This window comes from Mytilus trossulus, chromosome 4 (genome assembly GCF_036588685.1).
Source record: "Mytilus trossulus isolate FHL-02 chromosome 4, PNRI_Mtr1.1.1.hap1, whole genome shotgun sequence".
NCBI lineage: Eukaryota > Metazoa > Mollusca > Bivalvia > Mytilida > Mytilidae > Mytilus > Mytilus trossulus.
In genome coordinates, this window is record NC_086376.1 from 78049631 (window position 1) to 78077505 (window position 27875).

At 30.2% G+C, this 27875-nt stretch overlaps 2 protein-coding genes across 2 annotated transcripts; one reads left to right on the top strand and one right to left on the bottom strand.

Moving 5' to 3' along the window:
- The first annotated feature begins 15 nt into the window (after positions 1-15).
- On the top strand, positions 16-27630 carry LOC134716823 (uncharacterized). The gene is made up of 19 exons (XM_063579833.1): positions 16-62; positions 3246-3366; positions 4067-5088; positions 6258-6462; positions 6728-6891; positions 14965-15240; positions 15590-16133; positions 17035-17608; positions 18754-20279; positions 20674-20839; positions 21706-21911; positions 22283-22337; positions 22877-22937; positions 23261-23380; positions 23930-24079; positions 24849-24970; positions 25476-25634; positions 26018-26139; positions 26719-27630. The coding sequence occupies exons 3-19, from the start codon at positions 4109-4111 to the stop codon at positions 26812-26814; spliced, it is 5526 nt and encodes a 1841-aa protein (XP_063435903.1). The 5' UTR covers positions 16-62; positions 3246-3366; positions 4067-4108; the 3' UTR covers positions 26815-27630.
- On the bottom strand, positions 11107-12438 carry LOC134714351 (uncharacterized). The gene has a single exon (XM_063575591.1). The coding sequence runs from the start codon at positions 12436-12438 to the stop codon at positions 11107-11109; it is 1332 nt and encodes a 443-aa protein (XP_063431661.1).
- Positions 27631-27875: the final 245 nt, after the last annotated feature.

The following is a 27875-nucleotide window of genomic DNA, read 5'->3' on the forward strand; positions in this document are numbered from 1 at the left end:
AAACGCATTCGGAAACGGATACTTATTTCCGGCCTACACAACAATATTACCACATGTACAATGTAAACATAACATCAGTTATTCTTTATTACATGTTATTTGTTCCACACAATCTCATTAAGCCTCTTGTATATTGAGTTATCGAAATACACTTACCTGTAGGCAGTGTTGGCTATTGACATTGTTGCATATAAGTCTTGAGTCAACATAATTTTTCTTGAATATATATTGGCTTTAGGTAGCAACCATTTGATTTTCTGGGGGGGCTATAGTTTTTTTTTCTGTGCAAACTTTATTTTTCGCCTATGGCGAAAAACAATCTATTTTTTTAGCGACAAACCGAAAACATTTTTTTTCTTTCAATTTTAGCATTACTAGTGGCAGCTGAGGGCGAAACAAACAATATTTTTTTATCAGGGTCCAAAACAAATTATTTTTTACACCAAAACCTGGAAACAAACTTTTTTTCTCCCAAAAAAACCCAAATGACATACATGACATAGGAATAACAGACGGACGGCTACACAAAAAATATATAAAACTAATACTGAAACGGTTCAAATATAATTTTTTTTTTGGTGGAAAATTCAGGGCAGGCAGTTGCCTCCTCTGCCTTATAGATAGTTACGGCCCTGCTATCAGTTGAAGTTATTTTTCTAAAACTATTCATGCTATTGAAGCTTTTAAATTAATCAGTGTATCAGTAATCCATAATGTATCAGTTCAGTAATAGATGAGGACACAAATAGTTTTTCTATGACTTTTAATTGTGTGAAATATTGCACCAAACAATGCAGGTTAGATGTTTGTATCACAGGGACACAGTTTAGCACATAATAATTTTGTTAAACAATGTTTTTCTTTTTTTGTTTGTGTATTTCCTGTCTATTTTTTGTATAACATTATTTACATTTTTAACATATAAAGCATCAAGCAACGTGAGCAATGTCATGAATGTGAAGATTACTATCGTTATTCACATGTACTGAAAAATTTAAAGGAAAATGTTACGGTAACTGAGGTATCTTTTAATTTATAATTTTGTACAAAAAATTATATTTTGCTATAATTCTATGAACAAAATTGTATTAAAAGATTTTCTGCAAGACGTTTTTGTTATCATAAAACATTCTTCCCATTCTGTTCTCGGAGTCATTTATTATAACCAACAGTTTTTCCAGTTTCAAAAACTTGATTGTTGAAACTCAACCATTTTTCAACTACTAAGTTTTTAGATACAAATTTGAATTTCACATTAAAAATAATATTCTTTAAGAAATGGTCACCAGTGACTTATCCAAATCATGATTAAGATTTATTGCATTGTTTCAGTTTTTTGAAATCAGATCATAAATATGATAACATTTTTGTATCATATGTTTAATTTCTCTTTTGAGTGTTTTACATTTGTCATTTTAAGGCCTTTTATAGCTTGAATTTCTAGGCAGAGTTTTATAGTTGAGATTTGACCTATCAGCAATGATTAGAATGTAAAAATAAGATTAAAAGGGCATAAATTTAAAAAAAAATATGTAACAGTTCAATAATAATAATAACAGTACTTTATTTAAAGAGGGTTACACAGTAAGCTATAACACTAATCATCCCTAAGGATAACATAATGACATGAATGACAAATTAAGTATCAATAAAAATTAAGAAAAAAAAATAATTTGAAATTAGATGAATTATAATTTATAATTTGATTTAATGTTTTTTAAGTGGGAAACCTTTTTTTTTAACATGTTTAATGGATTTCATATTGTTAAAGAAGGAAATTGTAATTATTCTCTAGTTCAGAATTTCTAATAATACAAGGAATACCTGGTATGTAGTAACCTTGAATTTCTTGATCATATAATTTTAAACTAGTAGACCAAACAATGTAAATTAAAACAATATGATATGGTACTGAAACAATGAAATGGTGTGAAACAAAATCTAACCAAAGCTGAATCTGAGAGCAACCCTGAGACCTGACATCTCATTTATAAAGGATCTGAGAGCAACACTGAGACCTGACATCTCATTTATAAAGGATCTGTCACTTAAAATGGATTGCTGATATTCAAGGCAGTTTTTAAACATGACATGACCTAACAAAGTTATGTGACTAGAACCCTATAAAGAGTTACTTTCCCTTGAATCCAATTTATTAAACTTTCCTTGTATAAGTTCATAAGAGCATTAGAGTACCTTGACATGTTCAGAATTCAACAGAAACCCCCAACAGGAATAAGTATCACAATTATGAATGTTCCAGGTACTATTTGAACTGATATGAACTAATTATGAGATAATATTTAGTTGCTGCTCAGATGTAAAATATTGATCATGAGTCCAACCCAAAAATTAATGTAAAATTTAAAAATAGAAATCATCTCAAACATGATACATATGATATATTTATTGAATGTAACAATAATCATTTGTTAAGTACTGTTAGTGAAAAAAGATGTTTAAAGTTGGGACTCTGTTGATGTCTAAAGGTGCCTAAGTCTGCCCAGTCGCGTACATTATTTTAAAAATTATCAAAAATTATAGGTAACCTTTCAAACCACTAGGAATATTCTTACCAGAGAAGATCAGAATATTCTTTGTTATGAATTATTTCTCAAGTCTCTGCATCTACTTACTTACATGGCTGCTAAGGCAAAAAATACAAACCAGAACATAAAATTGTCTCATATCTTGTAAAACATTATAAAACCTGATACAGAATATTTGAAAGGTTACACTTAGAGCTTGGAATGCTCAGATTTACACAACTTATTAAAATTAAATTTGCTTCCAGTATTAAATATAAATTGATCTAACAGTAAGGAAGAAATAATTTATTTGGCATAAACCTACATAAATTTTATTTTAATGGCAATTATTTGCATTTAGTGTTCACTTATCATTGTGGATATCATCACATTCAATGTCTGACATTTAAATGGACATATGAATAGTCCAATGGATTTACAAAATGTGCTTCTTTGGTAGATGCAACCTTTTCACAAAAATCTGCTCTGAAACCCCTGTTTGAACAGGAGCAAACGTTGTCACAAAAAGTACTGTCAATGAATCCAGATAAGTCATCCAGACTCCTTGGAGCCTCTAGTTTTAAAGAAATTAATAATGTTTCATGACAAAATGTGTGCAAAATTTTGAAAAATAATATATTAATTGATCAGAATACTCTACCATATTCTTTATTAATTGTTTTCCCCATGATTAATTGTTTTTGTTTTTATTTACAGAAAATGGATTCATACAAGATTAATGAATTGGATCCATTACATGAACAGTAAATGTTATTTGAAATTCAAAGATCAATGAAATGACACATTCACCACCTGTTGCAGAAAGAAAACTATTCAGGTATTTATCTATTGATTAAATACAATCAAATAATAATATTGTATTATTTTGGATGGATGTATATTTTTATTTCCCAATTTGTGACAGGTTTTAGATATTTTCATGCCTTTTTACCTATGTCAAATTTCATATGGAGATATTCTGTATGAGAATAAATGATATGGATTTAGAATTATTTGTGAAAATTGATCAGATTAAATTTTTTTGATGGATAATTCTACTCATTCTGTTTATGCATGTATTTAAGTAACAGGTAATATTGATGCTAAAATGAATAATTTGTTTTGAAAAATATACTTCTTCTGAATTTTATATGAATGATAGTGTCCCTGTGGTGTTGGTGATTGGTTTGGTATGTGGTACATGTACTTTTCCATATATTTGGGTAATTACTGTTATCTTTTACATGTATGTATTATTCAATAGAATTCCATATCTTTTTAAGGCAAAAACTTTAATTTTAGATATGAGTACACCTATTTATACATAGAAAAACTGAACAATCCGAAGTAATACCAAATTTTGAAACCTTATCAGTAAGTATTTTTGTGTAAAAAAAAAATAAAATATTTATTGATCATTGATCATTGTTTTCATTTTGAGACATTAATTTTCTATTGCAGTTATACACAAACTTATAAATAAAATGCTTAAAGGTAAGTTTATAAAATGATAACTGCATCTTATCTTTCAAATTCAGGTATTGGATCATGAACCAAAAGATTAAAAGATTAGGAGAATCATGAATACAGACTTTTTGAAAGACATCATACCATATCGCTGCCCTAAATGTGGAGACAGTAGAAAATTTACATCTCTAAGAGATTTAAAACTGCATCTCAACTCCGAACATGCATTTAAAGTTGGATGTGTTAAACCTAGATCAAGAACTACAATTTTTGATAATAAGGGACATAACTCCAGGAAAAAAACTGCAAACAGAGAAAATTTAAGTCGACAATGGTCATCAAGCTACGATAGTCGGAGATCAAGTTCTGAAAGTTATGGAAGAGAATCTCCTCTCTTCCAAAGTTACAAAGATGATGCTAGGGTATTAGAAGGCCAACTTGAAAGTGCTAGAGAGTATGAACGCAACAACAGGAGGCAAGGTAATTATTTGTCGAGAAGCCATAGTTATGATCCTTTAGACAGCACTGTCAATAAATTGAACAAGGATGTTATGAGCTCACGTAGGAATATTTGGAAGTCCTCTGATGAATTGTACAATGCAGAGGATGTTCTTAATGGAGTCGAAACTGCTGCTGAGGAAAGGTATAAAAGTCAGCAAAACATAATACAAAATTTAGTGGATGAATTGCAACAGAAAGATCTCCAACTTACAAATGCCAACCGCGATGCAGAAAGACTTCGTCAGGACAGAGAAAAGCTGATGAACGAAGTGGAGGAGTTGTTCAAATCAGCTGATTTTGGAAATAAAAAATTACTCCAAGAACTAGAAACCAAAGAACAGGAATTAAACGCTGTTAACAATGAGTTAGATCACATTAAACAGACAGCTTCTGATGAGTTGAAACATAAAGATCAGAAATTGATAGAAGCTGAAAGAAGTTTACAGCAGATAGAGTATGAAAGGAAATCTTTAGAAGATGAGAGAGAAAATTTGATTGAAAAAGTACAAATGGACAGTGGGTTGTTGAGGAAAACATTGGAAATGAAAGAAAACCAAGTACGAAAGCTTAATACAGAACTTGAAGCTATGAAGTAAGTATTTATGAATATCAAATTTTAAATGAGATCAATAAATTATTTAGAGATGGTTTGTGGATATTCACAGAAATACAATTGTGTTTCTTTTGTTTTCATTAAGTTTAACTTTTCTTATAAAAATATTGTTAGATTCTTTGAGTTTAACCACACTTAAGCTTTCTACACTATTGACTCTTTTGTGGTACATCTACATCCAGTTGTTCTCGGTGGAGTAAGTCTGGGTGCTGTGAGAAAACTACTGACCTTTTGCAATCCTAGTCAATTAAGATAGAGTCAAACCCACCTGCCTCATGGTTGGTTGAATACATGCTATAATGCTAGTGATAAAGTTGATGACCTACTTAGACCACTGAGCCGTCTGGTCCCCACTACTTGTACAATGATTTTCTTGATACAACTAGTCCTGATAGCCACTAAAATATAATTGTTATATACATGCAAGTTTAGGGGTCAAATAGACATTTTTATTAAGGCCTTTGCTTGTTTTGGCAACTCTCCTGGAATTTGAAACTATAATAAGATATGAAAAATAGTAATAGTTGATGACTTTTGGGTACATTTGGTTAAAGCATTCCAAAGGCATTCGAATGGAGTCATTATTAAATAACCACTTGAATGAGGGGGGGGGGGGGGGGGTCATGATTCCGAAATCCCGGGCTTAAAAATATGAAATCCTGAGGTCCTGAAATTCGAAAAAAAATTCCCAGATCCCGAAAAAGGTTAATCCCGAAATCCCCAGCTTAAAAACACCCGATCCAGGAGTCCTGATAAAGGTCCTATCCCTCCTCTTGAATGTCAAATTTTTCATAATTATTGGAAGTGATATAAACATGATAAAGAATACTAACTAAAACACCTCATCGTAGAGAGTTGTCTCATTGGCAATCATACCACATATTCATTTTATTTTTAATTAAGTGACTGTTTATAATGCAAATTGCTTTTTTTTTCTCATTTTATGTGAACATTTCATAGTCTTTTTGTCAAGTCAATATAATCTTCGTTACATCTCAAATCAGTTCTGTTTTGAATAAAACCTGAATTAAAGGTGAAAAGACCTTCAAATTTTGTTCTTCATAATGTTCATAGAAGAAATACAGGATGCCTTTATATATGGTCCTTATTTAATTTTTTTTTCTCCTTTCATTTTGTTATTTTTGAAGGCAGGAACAAAATGACCTTTTATCAGAGAGTATGGAATTATACAACACAGCAGATCATGGAACATCTAAACTGAAGGATATATTGAGATTACGTGATTGTCAGTTACGAGAGGCAGAACAGGAACTAAATAATATGAAGGAACTTAATGACCGTCTGGTCTGGGAATCAAGACAGCTCACAGATCAGGCAGATTCTCACAGCCAGGTTTGCCAGTTTTATATATATTGCGATAAAATTTGAGTTTGAATGATTATATGATTTAAGAAAAATAAAAAATATAGTGATTTTAATGTTTTTTAAAACTTTTGATAAACAATGTGGAAGGTACGTATACATGCTACATGTGTGAGAGAAAAGCTTAAAAAAGTCAGATTTATATAAATATATAAAAAATCATGCACACTGAAGAAAACTCTGATCCACTCAATGAAATCCCAATTTTGTTGATGTATGAAAATTCTATTTATAGGTTCTTCATGAACTACTAAGACAAAGAGAAGATGAGCTGTCATTGGTTAAACAAGAATTAGAGTCTACATTACAGTCAGATAAACCTAAAGCTGCTAATGAACAGTTGGAGCAGTTACAACAGATAGTTCTAGAGAAAACAGCTCATTTGGAACAAAAAGAAAAGTTTGTATGTTTAGCAGTTTTATTAAAGCTGAAAAAAGACATTATGTGCAGTTGATCATTCTGTTTTTGTCATTCTGATGTGACTTGTATGTCAGAGTTATGTGCCTTGGGCAACTTTTTCCCTATCATACCATGTAATATGAGCTTGTCATCTGTTCTACTCTTATACTATTTATTTCTGAATGTTCAGTAGCCAACAATCAATCAATCATTCCATGTCCCTGAAATAACTTAAATGAATAACCATAGACTTACTGTTATAACAGAATAACATTTGTTTGTTATAACTGTTGTTATACTTTATTTGGATAGGCATAGCTATTAATGACACCATCAAATAATAAAAATTTTATATAAACTCAAATTGATAATACTATTACAAAAATTAATGGTAAAAACATAATATTTACATACAAGAAACAATGGTAATATTGGCAAAACAATACTGAAATTAGCATATATTTTTTTTATCAGAGTTACAAATTTAAGGAAGTTTTGAAAAAAAACACCTTTTGGCTTTAAGTATATATCTGATGATAAAATTAAATCAATAGTAAAAGATTAAATCAATACCACAGTAATTTACATTATAATATGACACTCTGCTTTCATTTTGTGAACAAAACTATTCTTACTGCAACATATTAATATAAAGTACATGTGTTTGCCGTGACAGTTAGTATATAATGTTAATATATTTTGTTTTTATGATGTAGAAGATAGAAAGCAAATGACTAATTATCACTAATGAAACAATCAATACAATGTAAACAATAACAAATTGAGACAACATTGCATGTTAAAAGTCTTCTCCAATAGTATAGAAAGAAAGATAACTCTAACAGATAAACCAAATTATTTTAAAATAATAATTTTGCATGGTTCCTTTGGAGTTGGTTGTACAAAAAGACTTACACTTAACATTGATCTTAAGTAAACTGAACTGTTCATGACTTGTCTCTTAAGATCAATTTTAATCACAATTTTTTTGGAGAAACCTACTCTGAAAGACTGTTTAGTCAGATATGACATGAAAGAGTTGTTATGTAATACTTAAATTTCAAGTGCTTGAAGTAAAAAGCTAATACAATCATGATTTTATGTGCATCACAAAGTACTGCAAAATTGCTTAAAACATGGACAGCTCTTAAAAAATACTTAAATAACGCAAAGCCTATACAAAGTTTCCCAGGCATAAAGGGGTTATCTTATTAGCTACAACATTAATTGAAGTGTTATTTTGCCTTTGTAGAGTTTCTCACAAGAAATGAGGTTATTTTGGGAGGAAAGTATAACAATAACATAGAGTTATTGCATGAATATTGAGAAATATTGTCCTGAGTAGAATTTTATATTGCACTAGCTTGCGAGGGCAATATATGTTCTACAAGGGACAATATTCACCAATTTTCATGCAATAACCCTTTTATTGTATAGCAATAATTTTATTGTATAGCAATAAAATATTTGAAAGTAAAAATTGGTTTAAACTAAGATTTAAATGTTGATGACGTCACGAATTTTGAAAATTTATTGCACTAGTGCAATATTAGAATTTATTGCACACTAACTTTTGGTTACATTCTGTTATTTGCTATACAATAATAAAATATATGAACTGGCTGATTTTCAAAAAATAAACAAAACTACACAGAATATAAACAACAAAATATTAATGAAGTACTTGGCCTTGAAGAAAATATTATGCTATACATGTACATTAAAAAAGATTTGGTATATACAAATTTTAAAAAATAAAGTTGTGTAAAGACAAACATCATTTGAACTAAACATTATAGATTAAGAACAAGTCTCTGAATTGATGGAGTCATAATTATCACAAAAATGTGAAAACAAATTTAAAAAAGACTTTTAACATGAAAATATCTGGTTTATTCCTCCATGCTCTGAATACATCATTAAGAACAACACCAATTTGATGAATAAAATTATTATGTAGTTAAAAAAAAAAGAACAACACCAATTCTAAGGAAAAACTCATAATCATACTTGTGCCTATTTGAAAGTTTTCTTTAGATGATATAAAAGGTACTGATTCAAACTGTGGTACTAGATAAAAAACCCTGACTTCCGAGGTTTACAGATTATAATAAAGATACAATACTATCAGTTTCAAAAGTTTTACATAAATAAAAACAGGTGGTGACATGTCAAAGTTCATATAAGAATACATGTATGTAATAAACTTGTTCAAAGTATATTTTTTATCAACATTCTCTTTGATATGACATTATATAAGTATGATCATAGAATAGTATTAAAGTTTTCTTACACTGTTGAATTGAATTCCTATTTTATATATTTGAAGGTAGAGTCTGATCATCAGATTATTAGTTCTCAGGTGTATATCTAAATCTGTACTGCTGTCTTCAGTGTGCTTACTCTTTCTTCTATTATATTACCAAGACAACAGGTGAATCTATGGAAAGTACAAAAATATATAAATAGAAATAGAAAATGCAGTAAGTTAACTTTGTAAAAAATAACAAAATGATCAACACTTATGAATTCTAATGGATATTCCTATTAATTCATTTAACACAGATTTTTTGACTTAGGTGGTATGGGAGTCTGAAATAAAAATGATAGAATTTGTTCATACTTTGTCAAATAGAGTATCTATTGATATATGTTGAAAAATAAAATAAAAATGATAGGTCACCGTGCATTTTCTCAAGCTACAGGACGTGACAAGATGACACATTTTGTATGGATTATACAGGAAAAACACCATTTTGTGATTAAAAACTAAAAAGATGATAGAATTGTTAAATACTTAAGGAAAAGATAGCTCTCAGACAATGCTTTGAGAATATCAAAAGAAAATATAGGATCACTGTACTTTTTTCAGGCTAAAATACAAAATAAGAAAATTCCATGTATATTGGCAGTCAATACCACAGGTGTATTGCATTTCCGCTAATTTTTCAAAACCCCAATACTACGTTTCCGCAAATTTAAAGTATACGTTTCTGCAATTTGTATTTATTACTTTTCCGGAAATTTACCTGGTAAATTATTAATATTTGAATATATTAGATACATTATTTGAGTGCCTACTACCTGACAACATAGACAAAGATTCGGATTTTGTTAAATTGCTAACACATTTCTTTGGTTTGGCTTACTTGCAAACTGACATGATTGAAGAATGCTTTGTTGAATTAATAGCCGATGCTCCATCTGACGATACATGCATGAAGTTTGCCGACTATATATTGCAATTTTGTATTAGATGGCAAGACGAGATTACCACCAACCATATGGGCATTACCTCCTGACCCGAGGATAAGAGAACAACGAATGGTGCCGAGCCTTTAATGCCCACCCGAATGAGTGGTTTTACGCTACCCATCTTAACATTTTTGTCGATGTGTTCTTGAAACTACAAATAACATCGTACATATATAGATGAGAACTTTAACTGTAAAAGCACCCGTTCGGAAATATGAAAAGGAGAAGATGAACTTCCTTCTCGAACAAAATACAAAATTTGTAAACGGTGAATGTACTACTGTTGACTTTACACGATGTGTTGGCTACACTAAAATATTCTGCAAGAACTGACTTTTGAACTCATATCAATAAATATCTGATTAGTGCTGACTTTTGAACATACGTTTTCATACATTTTACAGCTAATTTCCTAATGCATGTAAAGCAAAACTTTGGTTGGCTTACTTGCTTTGTTTGTATAATTGTTTATACAAGCTTTGTAAATAAGATCGACATCTTTGAACAATATTTATAGGCATAGTTTACTTGTATATATTATATTTGAATTTAATTGGGTGTTATCCTAATGATTGTACAATATAAAAACAAAGCAAGCAAGTCTTGCTCTACATGCTTTAGGAAATTAGCTGTAATGATGAATTTTACTTGCATGTTATGATGACCTTTAACTTAATAGATATTTTTTATATTGGCTTTGCTTTCGATCAACAGATTTTTCTTAATTATTTGCGGAAAAGTAATAATTTTTTTTTCTTCAGAATAGTAACTTTTTTTCTGGATAAGTAAGATATTTATTTGCGGAATTGTCAACTTTTTTTTCCGGAAAAGTAATGTCAATTTGCGGAAATGTAAAACGCCGAATACCACATCTTCTCTTTTTTATAATATTTATTAAATCCTCAAATCGTCTGACGTCTAGATAAGAAGAAGCTTTATTTAAAATATTCTCACTCACGTTTAACATCCTGATATGGTCACTTCATATATCTTTGCTTCCTTGCCTGTATTGCCTTTTGGTCGAGCACAGCCTATCAGAAGAAGTCCCTTTGGTGTGAAGGCAAGAGAGAATGGACATAGTATTCCTATGTCACTTGTTTTATAACATGTCAGTAATTCTCCATTATTGTCTAATACATGTAAGGTATGAATATCCATATCAGCTACAATTAAATTGTCTCCAGGTGTTGTCACTATCCTGGTTGGTTTGAAAGGTTTTTCCTTGTTGATCTTTGTATGTCCTGTATATGTGTTAATTATACCTCCTCCCTGTCCTAAAACCACCACTTTACCTCTTTCACTACCTGGATAATAATCTACCTCGTGTATATTCCCATTACCAGTACTGCTTATACTCTGGGGATAATTAAATATAGGTTGATTATGTTGGTCATGTCCATACACAGTTTCATACTCCCCTTTATTATTCATTACTATTACCTTATATTGTACATCACTACTAACAACTCCTATTATGACTTTGTTATTGCTTGTCACATGGACAGTTGTAGATATTAAAGGTGAGATGTTATATACTGTGTCTGTTATTTTGCCAGTGATAGTGCTGAGTTGTTGTATTCTAGATTTCCCAGTTGCCAGTAATATGTCATTGTCATCTGTGAGTGCCATACCATAGACTTTGATATTCAGAGAACATATTCTCAAATTGCTTCCTTCAGGAGTTACTTTCATTAACTGTGCATCTAAATTGGAATTCATCCAGATTGACTTGTCATATAAACAAGGAATTATATCTGATACATGGCTAAGTTCAATCTGATATTGTTTATTGATATTAAGAGTTACACTTAATTCTAATGGACTGTCCTTACTTTGTAACACCCCAACATTAGTCTGAGTTATCTCCCCTGGTACAAAGTCTGGTATGGATTTGTAGGTTGACTTGGTTTTTGGTGCTGGTACACTCATTGAATTTTCTATTCTGCTGACTTCAAGGAAAAACTTCGCACTGTTAGTGCTGTTGATTAAATCTTTTATTACAGTATTTTTTTCATCAGACTGTTGCATAGATCTTGATATGGTGTCAAGGTCAGCATCAATGGATTGCATAACAGTTTTTCGATCTTGCTCCACTTCATTTCTTATTTCTTCAATATGTTTGTTAACAGCCTGTTTCAAAGATTTTTCTTGATTCTTAATATTCACAATCACTCTGGTATATTTATCATTTTCACTATTCTTAAGTTTTTCCAAATGTCCTTTTTTGGTTAGCACTTCAGCTTTGTCTGTCCCAAGTTTCCTCTGTCCTGTTTTTAGTTTGTCTTTTTTCATGTTATATGCTTCACTGATTTCAATTAAGCCATGTTTCTTGTGTACTTTCGATACACAAGTTGGACATACAAGACTGTTACATGACTTGCAAAAAAGGCAACAATTTTGTCTAGGATGGTCCCTGCATATTATATTAGTAAAATCTAACTCCTCGCTTTGCAGTCCTACATGTTTGATATCTATCACCTTATGGTCCTTTGAATTTTTTATTCTTGGATGTATATTTATTTTGCAATTGTCACACATCAAAAGTTCACACTCAAGACATTTCCACTTGATGTTTTTCTCAATATCACAGAGATGACAGTTAATAGGTATTTGACTTTTAAGAAGTGATTGGGAAAACGCCATAATTTTTCTACTGTCTGTTCTAATTCCTTATTTGTATCAGGTCTGGTCAATAAAATATTAAAAATCTATAAAGATATGAAACAGTTAATTTTGTTATGTGACATAAATTTATCTTGTATAATGTTAGATAACAATTGCGTACACAAGTTTTGTATTGTATGGGTAGATAATATTGTAACCTTTAGAAAGTTTTTAATATGCACTGGTACACAAACAACATTTGTTTACCTAAATTATACATCCCAATTAGCAATATTGATTAGAAAGAATGGATGTTCTGAAAGTTTTAAATATTACAACCAAACTCAAAATTATGCCATTAATATCAATTAAAATAGATTTTACAATATTCTTATTCATATTATCCCTCCTGACCAAAATATGATATGGCGTATTTATTACAACTATATACTAAGGCCAACTAAAATGAATTGGTAGATTTTCATCCAAATTTTTGAAAAAAATGGGGCGGGTGGGAGAATTTTATTTTTTAAATTTTATTTCATATGAAACACTCGTCACGAGTTCTTCATACCGCGGAGTATATGCTAGTGGAAAACAAGTTGTATAATGTATATATACATGCTGTATAAGGAATCCTACACTATTTTTTAAACTCTTAAATAAAAATCCCTGATTGGCAACCACTGTTATACATGTAATTTCAGCTTTAGAAACCTATTTACAGTCTACATCAAAAAGAAGAGAAATGCTCTCTTCAGTTGGACTATACCTACACCAAATTTATTTTGCTTTCTAAGCAATGGTTTGTAGTCCCCATAAAATCAATAAAATGTATTGGTACAATTGTATGCAACACAAGTATTATGAGTACAGAATAAAATTCAAACTCAGTGTTGAAAGTAATTATGATGTAAAACATGAACTTAACCAAAAAGTAGTTGTTGTTTAATGACTAAATTGAGGGTATTGGGACAGTTACAGCAGGTGTTTGCTGTTTGTCAACAAAAACAACAGCCATGGGTAAATATAAGGGCTTGTTATAATTAAAATGTGTGTTTGTCGACTTTTTTTTCTCAATATACGGTCATAAATCAAATAAGATCGTGCTTGTGTCAATTTCTTTAATCCAGTCATGTTTTTTTGTACCAATTTGTTCTACAATTCTTGCGCTTTGGAAATCATTCAGTCCAAATTTCCTGACACAAAGTCATTGTATAAATAAAGTAAAAAACACGGTTTTCGATTCACTTGTGACTACCGCAATTTGCGTTCAAGGACAAGGCGTTTTACTCGTAACTCAAATATTTCATGCCCTCCTCGTTATATCAATATAAAATATTGAGTTTTTAAGTACAAAATAGATATTTAAAATATTTTAAAACCTGTTGAAACTTTTTAAAATACTTAAAATACAAAAACCTTATTCATAACTTGTTATGTGGAAGGTTGTAGAGTGAAGAGATGACATATCAAATACAGGTTCTGTATTTTTTTTACTTGTAGGTTTGAGTAGGTTGCTTTAAAATCATAGGACTAATTTGATTTGAAGAAATCTATGCTTCAATTTTTATTTACATCTCATACTATAAAAGGGTTGTTTTCACAAGGTTTAAAATTCACAATTTCCTGAATTTAACCTATTATTTATTTTTAAGCATTTGTTTATGTCCCTTGTTTTGATCTTGACTTAAGATCAAATAATTGGAAGGTATACTTTTGTGATTTCAGATTAATTGCCATATTAGCAATAAACAGGCTATTATTTGAACTTGGAATCATTTTTAATTATGGAATTTGCATAAATTCTTGTGTTTAATTTTTTTTAATAAATTCCATGTTTATTTGGTATTTTAATCTTTTGAGCGGTTAATAACACTTTCCATACAATGTATTTTGGTTAGATAGTGTTGTGCGTGGCACAGTACATTCTATTGAAAATATTATTTTCTTTGTAATTGAAAGTGTTGTGCGCAGCACAAAACATTTCAGTATAGAATAAACATGGAATTTATTGAAAATTTCAATAACAAGAAATCAAGCCAATTCCATAATTAAAAATAATTCCAAGTTCAAATAATAGCCTGTTAATAATGAAAACTCTTTCTAACTTTACACATAGGACAAAAGTGAGTTCACACTAAAAAAATGTCCAATCATTTCAAGTAAAATCAATTTTTTCATAATGACTGTATATATGTATCTTATTTTCAGAGAGCTGCAGTCATTGAAATCATTTTTAACCACAACAGCAGAGAAAGAAGCAATAGCTAGAGAAAAATTAGAAAAGTTCATAAGTGATTTGATAGATAGGGCCGACAAGGCTGAAAAAGAACTTCTCCATTTGAAAAATAACATCTCAGATTCGAAAGCAAGAAAGGAAGGAAATAAAGAGAATGGTATAGAATCAACTGTGGAAGATTTGGATTCTGATGATGAAATGTCAGATGATTTTATGGATTCACATAGAAAAGCTTCACCAATACAAAGGTAGTATTTTGAATTTACAATACAATTTATCAGACTATTTGAATTTTCCACCCAAAAATCCTTAACTTAGATGTCTTCATCAAAGAACAGAAGAAAATTTTAAACTCCAAGTGTATTTGGTTTATAGTAGACAAGTTTTGTTCTTTATCTTTATTTTGTACTTTGTGCCTAGTCCTTTACACTATGATTTAAATCAAATGATAAATTATATATAATTATATATAATAATTATAATGAATTTGTATGCTACCTAAGTCAAGGGGAAATAATTGTTCTTCAAAAGCTCTAAATTTAATTAGTCAGTAAATTATGAGCTGTGCACATAAAACCTTTAAGTATTTTATTTCAGACAAGTTCCAGTAACAAAAATCAAGAGTGGTTATCCCAGAAACACAAGATTTAAACCTTTAGACCGTACAGTACCATATAGCCCTTCACTATCTGACTCTGGTTACCATGACAACAAAATGGCTTCCCCTCAAGGGCAAGCAGATTGCATAAATGATATAAATATGCGCACAAAATTTAGTAACAATGGGACCTTCTCAGGAGATGGAAAATTTGATCAGACTCATCCGAAAATGTATGATTACAAATATTGTACACCTCACAATATTGACAAGCGTCATCTGCAAAATCCTAGAGTTTCTGGAATTATTCCTCAGTTGTATGAAACAAACAGTCACAGAAACTATCAGACTTTAGACCACAATGCATCAAGAAATAAATTAACAAGTCCACATCAAAATAGGAATGAAAATGATCCAACATACATTTCTTCACATCAAAATCCGTTAGGACAATACAGCTGTAATAGGGATTTGCAGAAGAAAGATGCTCCTGAGGATATTTTATATAGTCCATACAAAATAGACACAGAAAATACATTTGAGGTTTATCAAAGTATACGGCATGATATTATATATCCTTGGTTTTGTTCAGAGGAGTAAAGCTTGAAAGTTCAGCACTATTTTGTTTTAGCCACTGGTGGTTAGACTAAGTATTATAGCATGCTGTCTCACATCCACTGTTCTATCCAAGGGAAGTCAGACTTAGTTTTACAGCATGCTGATTTACAACCTTAGTTTTATTTTATTTTTGTGGTAAGCATGGGCTCTTAGATTTATCTTTTTATTATTTTTTGTTGATTTCTTTTTAGCTAAGAATTGAACCCAGCATCTTTATTTTATTTTGGAGATATGGTTTAAGTTTTAATTAGTAAACAGACCAAAGCATTGAGCACCATTTTCATCATCTGTCATCCATCATTCTGCCTAATTTTTGGTCTATAGACAAAGATTGCATCTGTAGTCAAATGCAGTCAAAAATGAAGACAAGTCTGCCTATGATCTTTTAAAATACTTTCAAATTAAGGCAGTTAGGGCAAACATTGCCTTCTGATAGATATGTTCAAATAGTACAAATTAAACAAAGGGATGGCCAACTTGCTAACCCAAAGTGTATCTTTGACAATATATGGTTATATTAAACTGAGGACATGTTAATTCTTCTTTTGCTGCTCAATATTTTGGTCTATGTTATAAGACAAATTACTCGACTTCTGTCTTCCATCTTTTTTCCAAGTAAATTTTTTACAAAGATCTTCTCCTCTGAAAGTTATCATGCTAATGAACAAATTTCAACCAAACTTCAGGTAAATTATCTTCTGGGTATTTTGTATAAAATTTGTATAATATTTCCTCAATGAACTAAATTTTTTACCTTTGCCAATATGTTAATCCACAGTTAGGGAAATGTTATTGTATATATTTTATAAAAAAGTTACATTTACAGATGGATAGCTATCCAATAAAAAATCAACATCCTGTTCAGCCATTTATATCTGACCAATCACAACAGAACTCAAGCCAGTCCTTACCAATTGCTGGGTATTATGACTTACCTGCTACATACTTGCCTTACAGATCCATGCCTCATTCAGGTACCCAGTATATACATGATGAAGAGCCAGGACAATCTTTGTCCAGTTCTTCTAGAATCAACCTACCAGACAGGTATCATGAGCAACCAGAATTAAGGTCTGGTAGGCACAACCTTCCTGACAGACATTTGGATCAGTCTCTATCAAGTTCTGGTAGAGTTAACCTGCCAAAAGTTCATCCATTACAGCCATCAGGATCTCCTGGACATTATATTAAAGACAACAGTTATGGACAGTCAGCTTCTAGAAGCTCTAAGCCATGTCCATCAACCAGTTATTCTGACCAGTATTTATCTAGTTCAGATAGACAAGCACTTCCAAGAAGACAGTACAAATCTGGTTTATCATTGTCTAGTTCAGACAGACAAAAATTACCTGGTCAAGGAGGAGATAACTCACTATCAGATATTTTGTCTATTACTGATGGTAAGATATTAATTCAAAAATGCTTTTCTCCTGGATGATTATGTTAGAATTCATTCAAATAAAGTTTCATATGCCATAAGAAGTCCCTGAACTGCATCTGAATATCAAAATAGTTAATATGCATGGGATTTATACTTTCAGAGATACAATTTATCAAAAGGATATGAAAAAGACAGTAAGTCTTGAAAAGTAGTAAAATTTTGTTTTACTTAAAATTGCTGTTTCTCAAACTTCTTTTTACTGATTTTTCTGTTTTTAATAATACAAAATCTATGAGATCATAACATGTATTTTATTTCCTGTCATTACCACTCAAGTTGTAGTGATCTGATGAAAGACAAAAAAACCATGATGATACGATCTATTATTTTTACAGGAGTTGTAAGTCTTGGAAATATGAATTGTAGGAACAATTGCATTATAAGTGATTTGAAGTGTACAATTCTTGCCAGATATTTATAGTATTTATATAAACAACTCATATTCACTATGTCTCAGATAAACTGAAAATTTAGCTCCAATCTAATTTTTTATTACAGAAGTTATTTTATTTGGAAATACAATTTGTATTGAAAAATCAGAGTTAACAACAACTCAGAGTTACTCTTCTCTTTTTCTTGTTGTTGATTCTGTTCAATGTAGAATGAATTACTCAAAACACAACTAACATAAATAAGATATTTGTACACAAAGTATTGATATAAAAGAACTCTGATTCACTGAAAGCTAGTTCAAGGCCAATACCAAATAATAGATAAATTATGTTAACTCTCAGACTAAAGTATCAATTCATGCACAAGCCCTATTCGAGGTAAATTGTATGCCACAAATTTTAAGACGTCCCTTCTAAACAGGTGATGTCAAGTTATAAAAAGCAAGAATGACTGAATTAATATATTTTAATGGCAATAAGTATGCATGTTTTTTTTTATAGTTCTGTTTTCTTTTAAGAAATAAAGTGCATAGGGACTGAGGATACCAGTCTTTCTAAATAGTAATATGAATTCAATACTCGACTCTTAATGTGACTTTGTACATTAAAATGAAAAGTTTGTACTTAATGAATTTAATTGAATTATCATTGGTAACCTAAGAGCTCTGTATTTTTCACAATGTAAATCACTTTTTGAAATTTAATTTTTCAGATACAATTCAAAGTGAAAATAATTCTTCATTCCAAAAGATAATAGATGAAAATGGAATTCTCTGGGAATCAGATACACCCAACAAGCAAAATGTTTCAGGCATGGAAAGGGTTCCATTGGGAAATAACAAATATGGTTCCCCATTACAAACTGGTTACCTGCCTCAAAGTGCTTCTAGATTAAAATTATCAGATAAGTTCATTGAAGAGAGAAAACTTTTTTCTGAAAACATTAAAAAGATCATGAAACTACCATTTTTGAAGGAATCTGGAAGTCAAGCAGAACTGACAGATGATACTTTGAGATACAGATTAGAAAAAGAAAGGTCAGAACATGATAATTATACACATAAATCTCCTAGCAAATTCTCTTATGAACAAAGTTTGAATGCTCTGGCTCCCTTCCGAAATTATGACAATAATGTTGAATCAGAGCTAGAAACAACAGACGGTTCTACTCAAACTTGGATGATTGACAAGGAATATATGGAATCTGATTCGCTGTCATCAAATAACACAAGCCACAGGATGGATGATAGAAGTTTAATGGTATCTTCTTCAGAAAATTCTATTTCAAATCCCAAAATAATTCCAAGCAGTAGAATGGAGAATCATTTTGAGAATAAAAATGAACAGAAACCTCTCCAAAACATGAAAGCACAAAAGAACGCAAAAGCTTTGGAACAAAGTCCCTCAGTCGAGAATACATTTGAAAAGAATAGAAAACAAAGAGACTTGTTTGAAGAATTAAGACAGGAAAGTTTAAATGAAAGTAGTTTAAGTTCAACATCAAATGATATGTATTCATCGCCAGCAGAAGGAGGGGATCATTTACCATTTAATTCTAAGTCTGACAATAAACCTTTGAAAAAGTATGAAAGTCCTGCTTCAATAAGTCCAGTTACGTTTGAGAAATCTCATTCAAATGATTCTGGAAATATTAAACAATTGACGTCAAAAGATATTGGTTCTAAAAATGATTTGATAAATCTTTCCCCTGATGAGCCTCATCACTCAGATGACTTAATTTGCGAAATGAAAAAGGAATGTGGGCATAGTGATAATTTACTGCTAGAGACACAAGCTGCAACAATTGTCAACCCAGTACATAATACAGACAGTCATTACCTACATGACTCTGATAATCAAGGGAGAGAACTTAATAATTCAGTTGGTAATTTCCTACACGACTCTGATAATCAAGGGAGAGAACTCAGTAATACAGTTGAATCACTGACATTGTCACCTCAAGTTTTAGGTGATTTTGAAAATGTAGAATCTCACACAGAGGAAGAAGTTGATTCTGTGATTTATGACAAGAGCACAGACAGTGTGTGTAGTAATAAAATATTTGGTAGAAATGAAAGTTTGTCAGTTTTCAGTGATACTGATGGTGATGCTGTCAACGAAGAAGAGGTTCTGCCTCCCAATGAGGAGGTAATGACGGTTGGTGATAGGAGGAAAAGCTTAAGTAGACAGTTATCCATAGACGTTGGGAGAACTACTGGACAAAATATCCTGGAACAGGTAAGGATGTTGATGTGGTACAGAAATGATAGCACAAAACATTGCATATGTCATACATACAATTAATTTGATGATGATAGCAAAAATAAGCATTTGTTTTTTTAAATATTTAGGGAAAAAGAATTAGAAAAATCAACGTCACTGATTTTACTGTCATTGTTATGGTTTCCACCTGTTTCATTAGCTCATTCACGTTGGTAATATTAAAATTTGTTAAAACAAAATATTATTATCAAGGAGTTTGAAATACCTTTTACATTAAATACACAGAAATAAAAAAAGTAGCCTTAAAAAATGGGTGAAATTATTATAGTACATATATATTGGAAAGAAATTGAGTGAATTTAGTCAGTAATTGTGTGAAAGAAATTTTCAGATTTAATTTTGTTTATAGGTAGATGAAACTGATGTAGGAAATATTATGATGGTAGAAGAAACACTGATCCCTGAATCAATAAATAAAACATTTTTTGCACAGCCCGACACAGAAGTAGAAGATGAATACCCACAGTCAGTCTCCAGTATGGACGGATTTACCCTGTCAAGGTCATCATCACAAGGTCAGTGTAGTAGGTTTCATCCTCTCATGGTCATCATCATCACAAATTACAAGTGCATAATCACCATCATATAGTTTCCTCTCTAGATTCCATTATATCCTGTATATTTTTAGAGGAGAAATAGATGTTCCAAATAAAACATCAAAACAAAATCCTAATATAAATGCAATATATTCAGAAGTAAAAACACTGGTCACCATATTTTTTTTATAAATACATCAAGTGTTGGAAAACATTCTTAGGCTAAATGTAAAGAATATATTGGAATGGTGTTTCTCTTTTACCATAATTCTCAAAAACGATTTGTGACAATAGTATGCAGAAGTCACATGCATATAATGTAACAAGTCATACAAGAAACCTATAGCTATTGAAAGTCTACAAATGACCTTCAACATTCTGTATTATGCAACTCATGTATTCTTGTCTATTAATTTTAAGATGAATAAATGAAGACAAAACAAAGTCAATCATTTCCAAGATTCAGACTTAGAACAGGTACATCAACATTTTGTAGGGTTTATTTATAATACTTGATATTTGAGACCTGTACCTGCCCATTTATTTTGTTAATCTCAGTGGATTAACACAAGCAAATAAAATAAGGGAGAAGCTCTTTACTCTAATAAAGCAATATGATATTAACTAAGCAGAAGTGCATACCTAAAATATAGCATTTTACAGTACAAAACAATGCATTCTATTATTGATAGCAAGCACAAAGTTGTTAACAGCTGATTTGAAATATGGACGATCAATTCACAAAACAAGACATAACCAATCATAGTAATTCAACATAGACTATTACTAATGTTAGCAGCTTCAACTGGAGATAGTAACTAATAGAAAAAAATCTTATATTATAGATTCTGTTTTGTCGGAGAGACTATCTCAGTATTCTCAAAGGGAGATAACTAGAAAGAGACGCCATGCTCTGTGTCGTATATTCAGCTTCCTAGACACGACAAGTTTAATACAAGTAGCTTTAGTATGCAGGGAATGGAAGAAAATCAGCAGACATCCATCGCTATGGAAACATGTTTATTTGAAGAACCAGAAGTGTTCTTTAGAGGTGAGTTAAAGAGTGAGTTTTTACATTCCACAATTCTAAAAAATTGAAAGAGGGACTCACAAACAAACTAAAAATGAAGACTTAGGAATGTCTAACTAGTATGAAAAGTATATATCAATATTTTTAATGTACCAGTATGTTTGATTACTCATTAAACAGTTTCCTATCTGAAATCTTAACTCTTTCTCATGCATGTCATCATTCAGTGTTTAGACCTAAAACTTCTGTTTTTTTAACACTGATGAAATTACCAATCTTCCAATAAACTAATTAATGTACCGTAGTAATTATACAAACTTTGAGGTCTCCTTATATGTATTTGATGCCTTCTCTTGGTGAAATTTTGAAATCTCATGTTTGCATTTTTTTAGTTTTTACTAAACATTGCTAAATGGTGTACTAGTATGGAAACCCTGCATTTGGAAGGTGAGAATTTATATAAATTTATATATTTTAAATTAACATATATTGATAATAAATCAGAAAAATAATAACTTGAAGTAAATATTGTTTTAGTTTTTGTTACCTTATATTGATAAAGTCATGAACATGAAGATGAAGTTAGAAAAGGAGAGTTGAAGGTGCTGTTTCCCACATGATTAAGTTTGTTATAAGTTCAGTCTAAAGGGAAAATTACTTTTGAAAAGTCAATGATATTCAGTATGCAGTTATAACTCATTTCTGCATTGAATTTTTGGCCTGCACATTTTGTTATATTTCATTGACCTTGAATGTGGGCCATAGTTTAAAAGCAAGTTAAAGTATAGCCATTTTAATTTTAAGCTCAAATTACCTAAAAGCTAATCATATCAGTTTTTCAACAGTTTATTAAACCTCAAAGAATGATAAAAGAGCACATATAATTTTAAAAGAAATAAATGTTTGATTCCAGTGTATTACTTGTGTTGATTTATACATTAAAACACATTAATTGACAAGTCAAACAAATATATGTTGTTTTATAGGTCTAAAGACACGAGAAAAGAAAGAGTTTGAGACGGAAGAAGACTACCATAATAGGACAAGGTATTTGACACCTTACTAAAAAAAAATACTTAAAAGGGAAACAACTGAAAATGCCCAGGCAACGATAGGTTTTGGGATCAAGTTTTTCATGTTTAAACATTGTGGGTCAGGTGAATAAAGAACAAAATGATCATACCTCCTTATTCACTAAATTTATGCTTCTCTTAATTTACTGCATAGACTTACACAAAACATTAATAGCTTCCTCAACAAAATAAATATTCAAAATCCTAATTTAAAATTAATCTTGGCAACAGTCACATTTAAATTTTTGTGCTAAATATTTTTTTTCTTTAAAAGACAAGAATAAGATTTTAATAAAGAAACTATGTGTATCTTTACAGGGCTGTTTTAGAACCAGGACTTGAGAAGTTGTTACAAGTTTCTGAGTCAACACTGAAAACAGCCACAATTATACACTGTGAGAATATCATCACAGACAAGTAAGATTAACTTTGTTTTCATTTATTTTTATTATTCTAAATTCTAGAAAACAATTATTATTTTTATATCTAAGAGTTTATACATGTTAAAGTATATCAAGTATAAAGCAGTTTTATTTTTAAGCACAGACAACTCATATTTAAAAGTTTGAAATAAAAAAATGTTTAACAACTGAGCCTGATTATAAAAAAAAAACCACTTATGACTTGTTAAAACATTCAACTCAAATCAAATTCCATCACATAAATGTTGCAAAACTTAAGTTATCCTTTCAACATAGATACAGTAAATTTAAATCACAAATAATTGATAAAAAAAATACAGTCTAGTGAAATACCAAATTGTCACTTTTTGTACAAAGATGTTTAAAATTACTTGCAGTTTGGTTTCTTAAATGCTGTTATAATTTTCCCTTCTCAGATAATATGGTTTTATTTCTGTTGCTATACAGAAGTAGTTATAATTGTTGTTTTGGCTAAATATATTATGTATTGTGCTGATAACTTGTTCAGAAAATATCAATCAACCTAGCTTGTATTTTAATGCAGAGGTCTGTGGTTGGTCAGTTGTTACAGTCGTGTTGTCAGGAAGGTTACATATATCTGTAACACAGATTTACCAGGAGCTGATGTTATCTGGGCATTAGGAGCTGGTTGTCGGGACATCTCATATCTAAATATAACTCTTACTGATCCTAGGTAAGACAAAGGTTTATTACGTTTAGTCTATATAGTAATTGTCATGTCTTGATTTTCAAATCTTGCCAAGAAAACAAAACATTGGAAAAAGAACATGGAAAACATCATACTTTGTGCATTTCAAATAAAAGAAGATGTAAGGTAAACAATGAGACAGCTACAAATAATGTGATCTGAAATCCACACCTAATTCAACTCTACAAATAATGTAAAGTATATAACACCAGATATGGTATGGTTCCTGTCTTGGGACAAGGGACAGGATTAAACTACTGTAATTTCAGAAATTATTGGGATGTTTTTATTATTGCAAAGAATGCAACAGCGTTATAATCACAATAATTTGAACAGGCATTTTGGTTTTTTTTTAAATAGGAATTAAACAAAAACTTTCTCAATGTAGCAAAAATTAAAATCACATTTTAGTCTAAAGTGACAAACAATATAATAAATGCATGCCATTATTTCTGAATTAAAACAATATTTTTTTTTAGATTTTAACTCAATATTTACAAAGTTACCTCTTCTTTTAATTAATTTATAATAGTTGTTATTTTTCATTAAATATTGATATTTATATAAAAAAAAAGACCTACAAGGAAATATTTCTCTAACAAAAATAAAATTGCTTAGACCACTGCCGAACAATATGTTGGTAAAACTAAATAAAATTGGGAGCACAGCATCTAAGAGAAGCAACCAGCTGTATGTTTGAATAAGGTTAATTATTTGATGTTAACTAGTTCTAATTAAATAATTTGTCTTTCAGTTCAGCTGTAGGTGTTAAGTTTAACAACAAATGTTTACAAGTGATTTCACAGTTCTGTCAAGATTTACAGACTCTCTGTGTTTGTGGCACAGAAATTGATATGAATGGACTTGTGTTGATAGGTATATATATAAAGTTACATTATTCAATAGGGCAACAACCTAAAGAATATTTTAGTGAGCTTATAAATATTTATTTACAAAATGTGTTTACTGATGATGTGTCAAAGTTCTTAATAATCAAAGTATTAGAAGTATCTCCAATTATTCTTAAGTATATAACAATAGTATTTTTCTTGTAATAGTAAAAGTATTTAGTATTTGTACAGTTTATCAGGTTATTTGCATGTTGATATCGTAAAATATCAGCTGTGAGACATAATATGAAGCTTTTTGTCGAGTGAGCGTAGCGTACGAGGTCAAAAAGCCTTCATATTATGTCAAGCAATATTGTCTGTTCTATGGTCAGGTTGTTGTCTCTTTGACACATTCCCCATTTCCATTCTCAATTTTATCCATTCTTATTCAAATGATGGGGAACATTACTTTATACTGGTGCCTCTGATGGATCAGCTGATGAGTAGTTGCATTGTATTTCTTTCAACAAATCATGCTTCTTACATTTCAGCTAAGAGTTGTCAAAGGTTGAGTAAGTTAGAGATACACTATGGTATAACAGTTACAGAGGATACAATGGTTGCTGTTTCTAGACTAGGATTACATAATCTACAGCAAATCTACTTCAACTTTACTCCAGTAGAAGCAAAGGCAATCCTACAATTGTATAGTAAGTTTATCATTGTTTGTATTCCATAAATATGTATTTGATTGATGATTCAGATGGTGAAACTGATCATTTTGCACAGCTACAAATTCCAGTTTCTCTGTATAGATTTTGAATATTTATTTATAAAAATAAAAGAGCATAAAACATTCCAAGATTTTTATTTTTCTGACCAATAGGTAAGTATATATTCAGAACATTTACCAATTGATTTGCTATGCTTCATTTCAATGGGAACTAAATGTTTATAAATCATGGCACACTCGTGGTTAAATCTAATAAATGCATGGACTGATATAACATATTTCTTTTAGAATTAAATACCAATGCAATGAAAAATATCTTATAAAATCATAGGTAGTTTAAAGATGTATTTTATATTTCAGAATCTTCTAAACACTTACAGAAGATACAGATCTCCCTAGATATCTCTTGTTTTGATTTGAAAGGAGAATACAAAGAAGAGGATAAGATGAAGAAGTATGCAGATATGGTGAAAAACCTCAAGGTAGGTTTAGTTAATATTGTGTTTACCTTTACAATTATGTCATATTTCATAGGAATTTTCTAGACAATTTGTTGCTGTGTCACATTTTCATTGGCATTAAAAAGCACTTTGGATATACCCGTACTAGTTTATTTTCGTGAAAAATTTAAATTGCACCTGGTTGATTAGAAAATGCAGCAAATAAATCTATTGTTATCAGATTTATGGATAACTGTCTTGAGTGTTTAACTGCAAATCAATTTAACTTCCATAAAGTAAGCCATTAATGTCTTAATAAAACCAAGTGTTAAAACTAAAACTAAAAGTTTCAGGCAAAAAACTAGATTTAATCGTAAAGTAAGTAGGCAACACAAAATAAAGTACAAATAAAAAGAAAGAAGTAATCAAACATCTAACTTCTGGCTTTGAACACGCATAATTATTGATGCCATGTTTATTTGAGCTTTTTTTTATATATCAACCTGTCTTTTGAATTAAATTTAAAATGATACTTGTACAAGTTTAGGGTACAAAATAAACAACACCAACACATTGTAAATAATATACATACATGTATGAATGTGCACTTTCTTTTTACAGGAGCTTCAGAAGAAACCTGGAGTTGGGAACATCTTAAAGCTAAGTTGTGGAGAAGTATTCATCAATACAGAAAAGAAATTCTTTGGGTTGTTTTAAAATCCAATAACCCTTTTAACTGTTCTGAAGACAGTATTGTAATGAAGATGCCTTCTGGGAAAAGTGCAATATGTCAACAACTATTAATTATTTTTAATTTATTTGTCATACTGACTTTTTGTTTCTTCACTGCATATATACTTTGCAGATGCAATACCCAATGGTTACATTTTTCATATTATCCTTATTTCGAGAAAAAAACCATATTTCTTTAAACATGTGTTGGAATTATTATATTATTGTATATACATGTAATTATTAAGCATTTAAGTTCTCATGATACTTTTATATATAATATTCAGTACACATTAACAACAGTGATTCAATCAGGCACAGGACAGTTGCCCAGCTTCTTTTTAGATGTTCTGAAGGAATCTGAAAAATTAAGTTAACAGAAAAAAAGTCCAGAAAAAACTTTGAAAACAATAGAAATTGACCTGTTGCTCATAATCGATGTAAGATAAGTAATGCTATATTTATAGTTAACTTTCATTCTAAACAAATGCTTTTCAAGAGAGGCTTATATATGTTAAAGTTTAAACAGATTTTGAGACACGGGAAATCATATTATTGAGAGATGTTTCAAGTAATAAAAAAAACATTAGAATGTAAAAAAGTGTTGAAATAGAATGTTAAGACCATCTTGGCCCTTTATCTTTGTAGCAAACCATACATTGTGTAATACTCAAGTACTTGTAAAAGTTGAAAACCTATGTAAAAAGTATTAGTAACCCGCTTTGAAGTACTTGTCTTATTAAATAATTTTTATTGGAAATTTTACGTTTGTTAAATGTTTGAGGTTTGCCCATTATCATGTTATTTACATCATTTATATATCAAAATATATATATTGTTTCGATGTTTGAGTAGAATTATATATATTATATAAATGTATTCTCTAATAAATATATTTATAATAAAATATTTATGTTACCTCAGATTCTGCTGCTTGCTTGTGTTCTTCTTAGCAGGTTTAAGACCATAAACAGATATAAGAACTTGTTAATTTTAAAGATATTTATTTATAGTGGATTGGGAAACAAGTTTTGCAACTTATATTA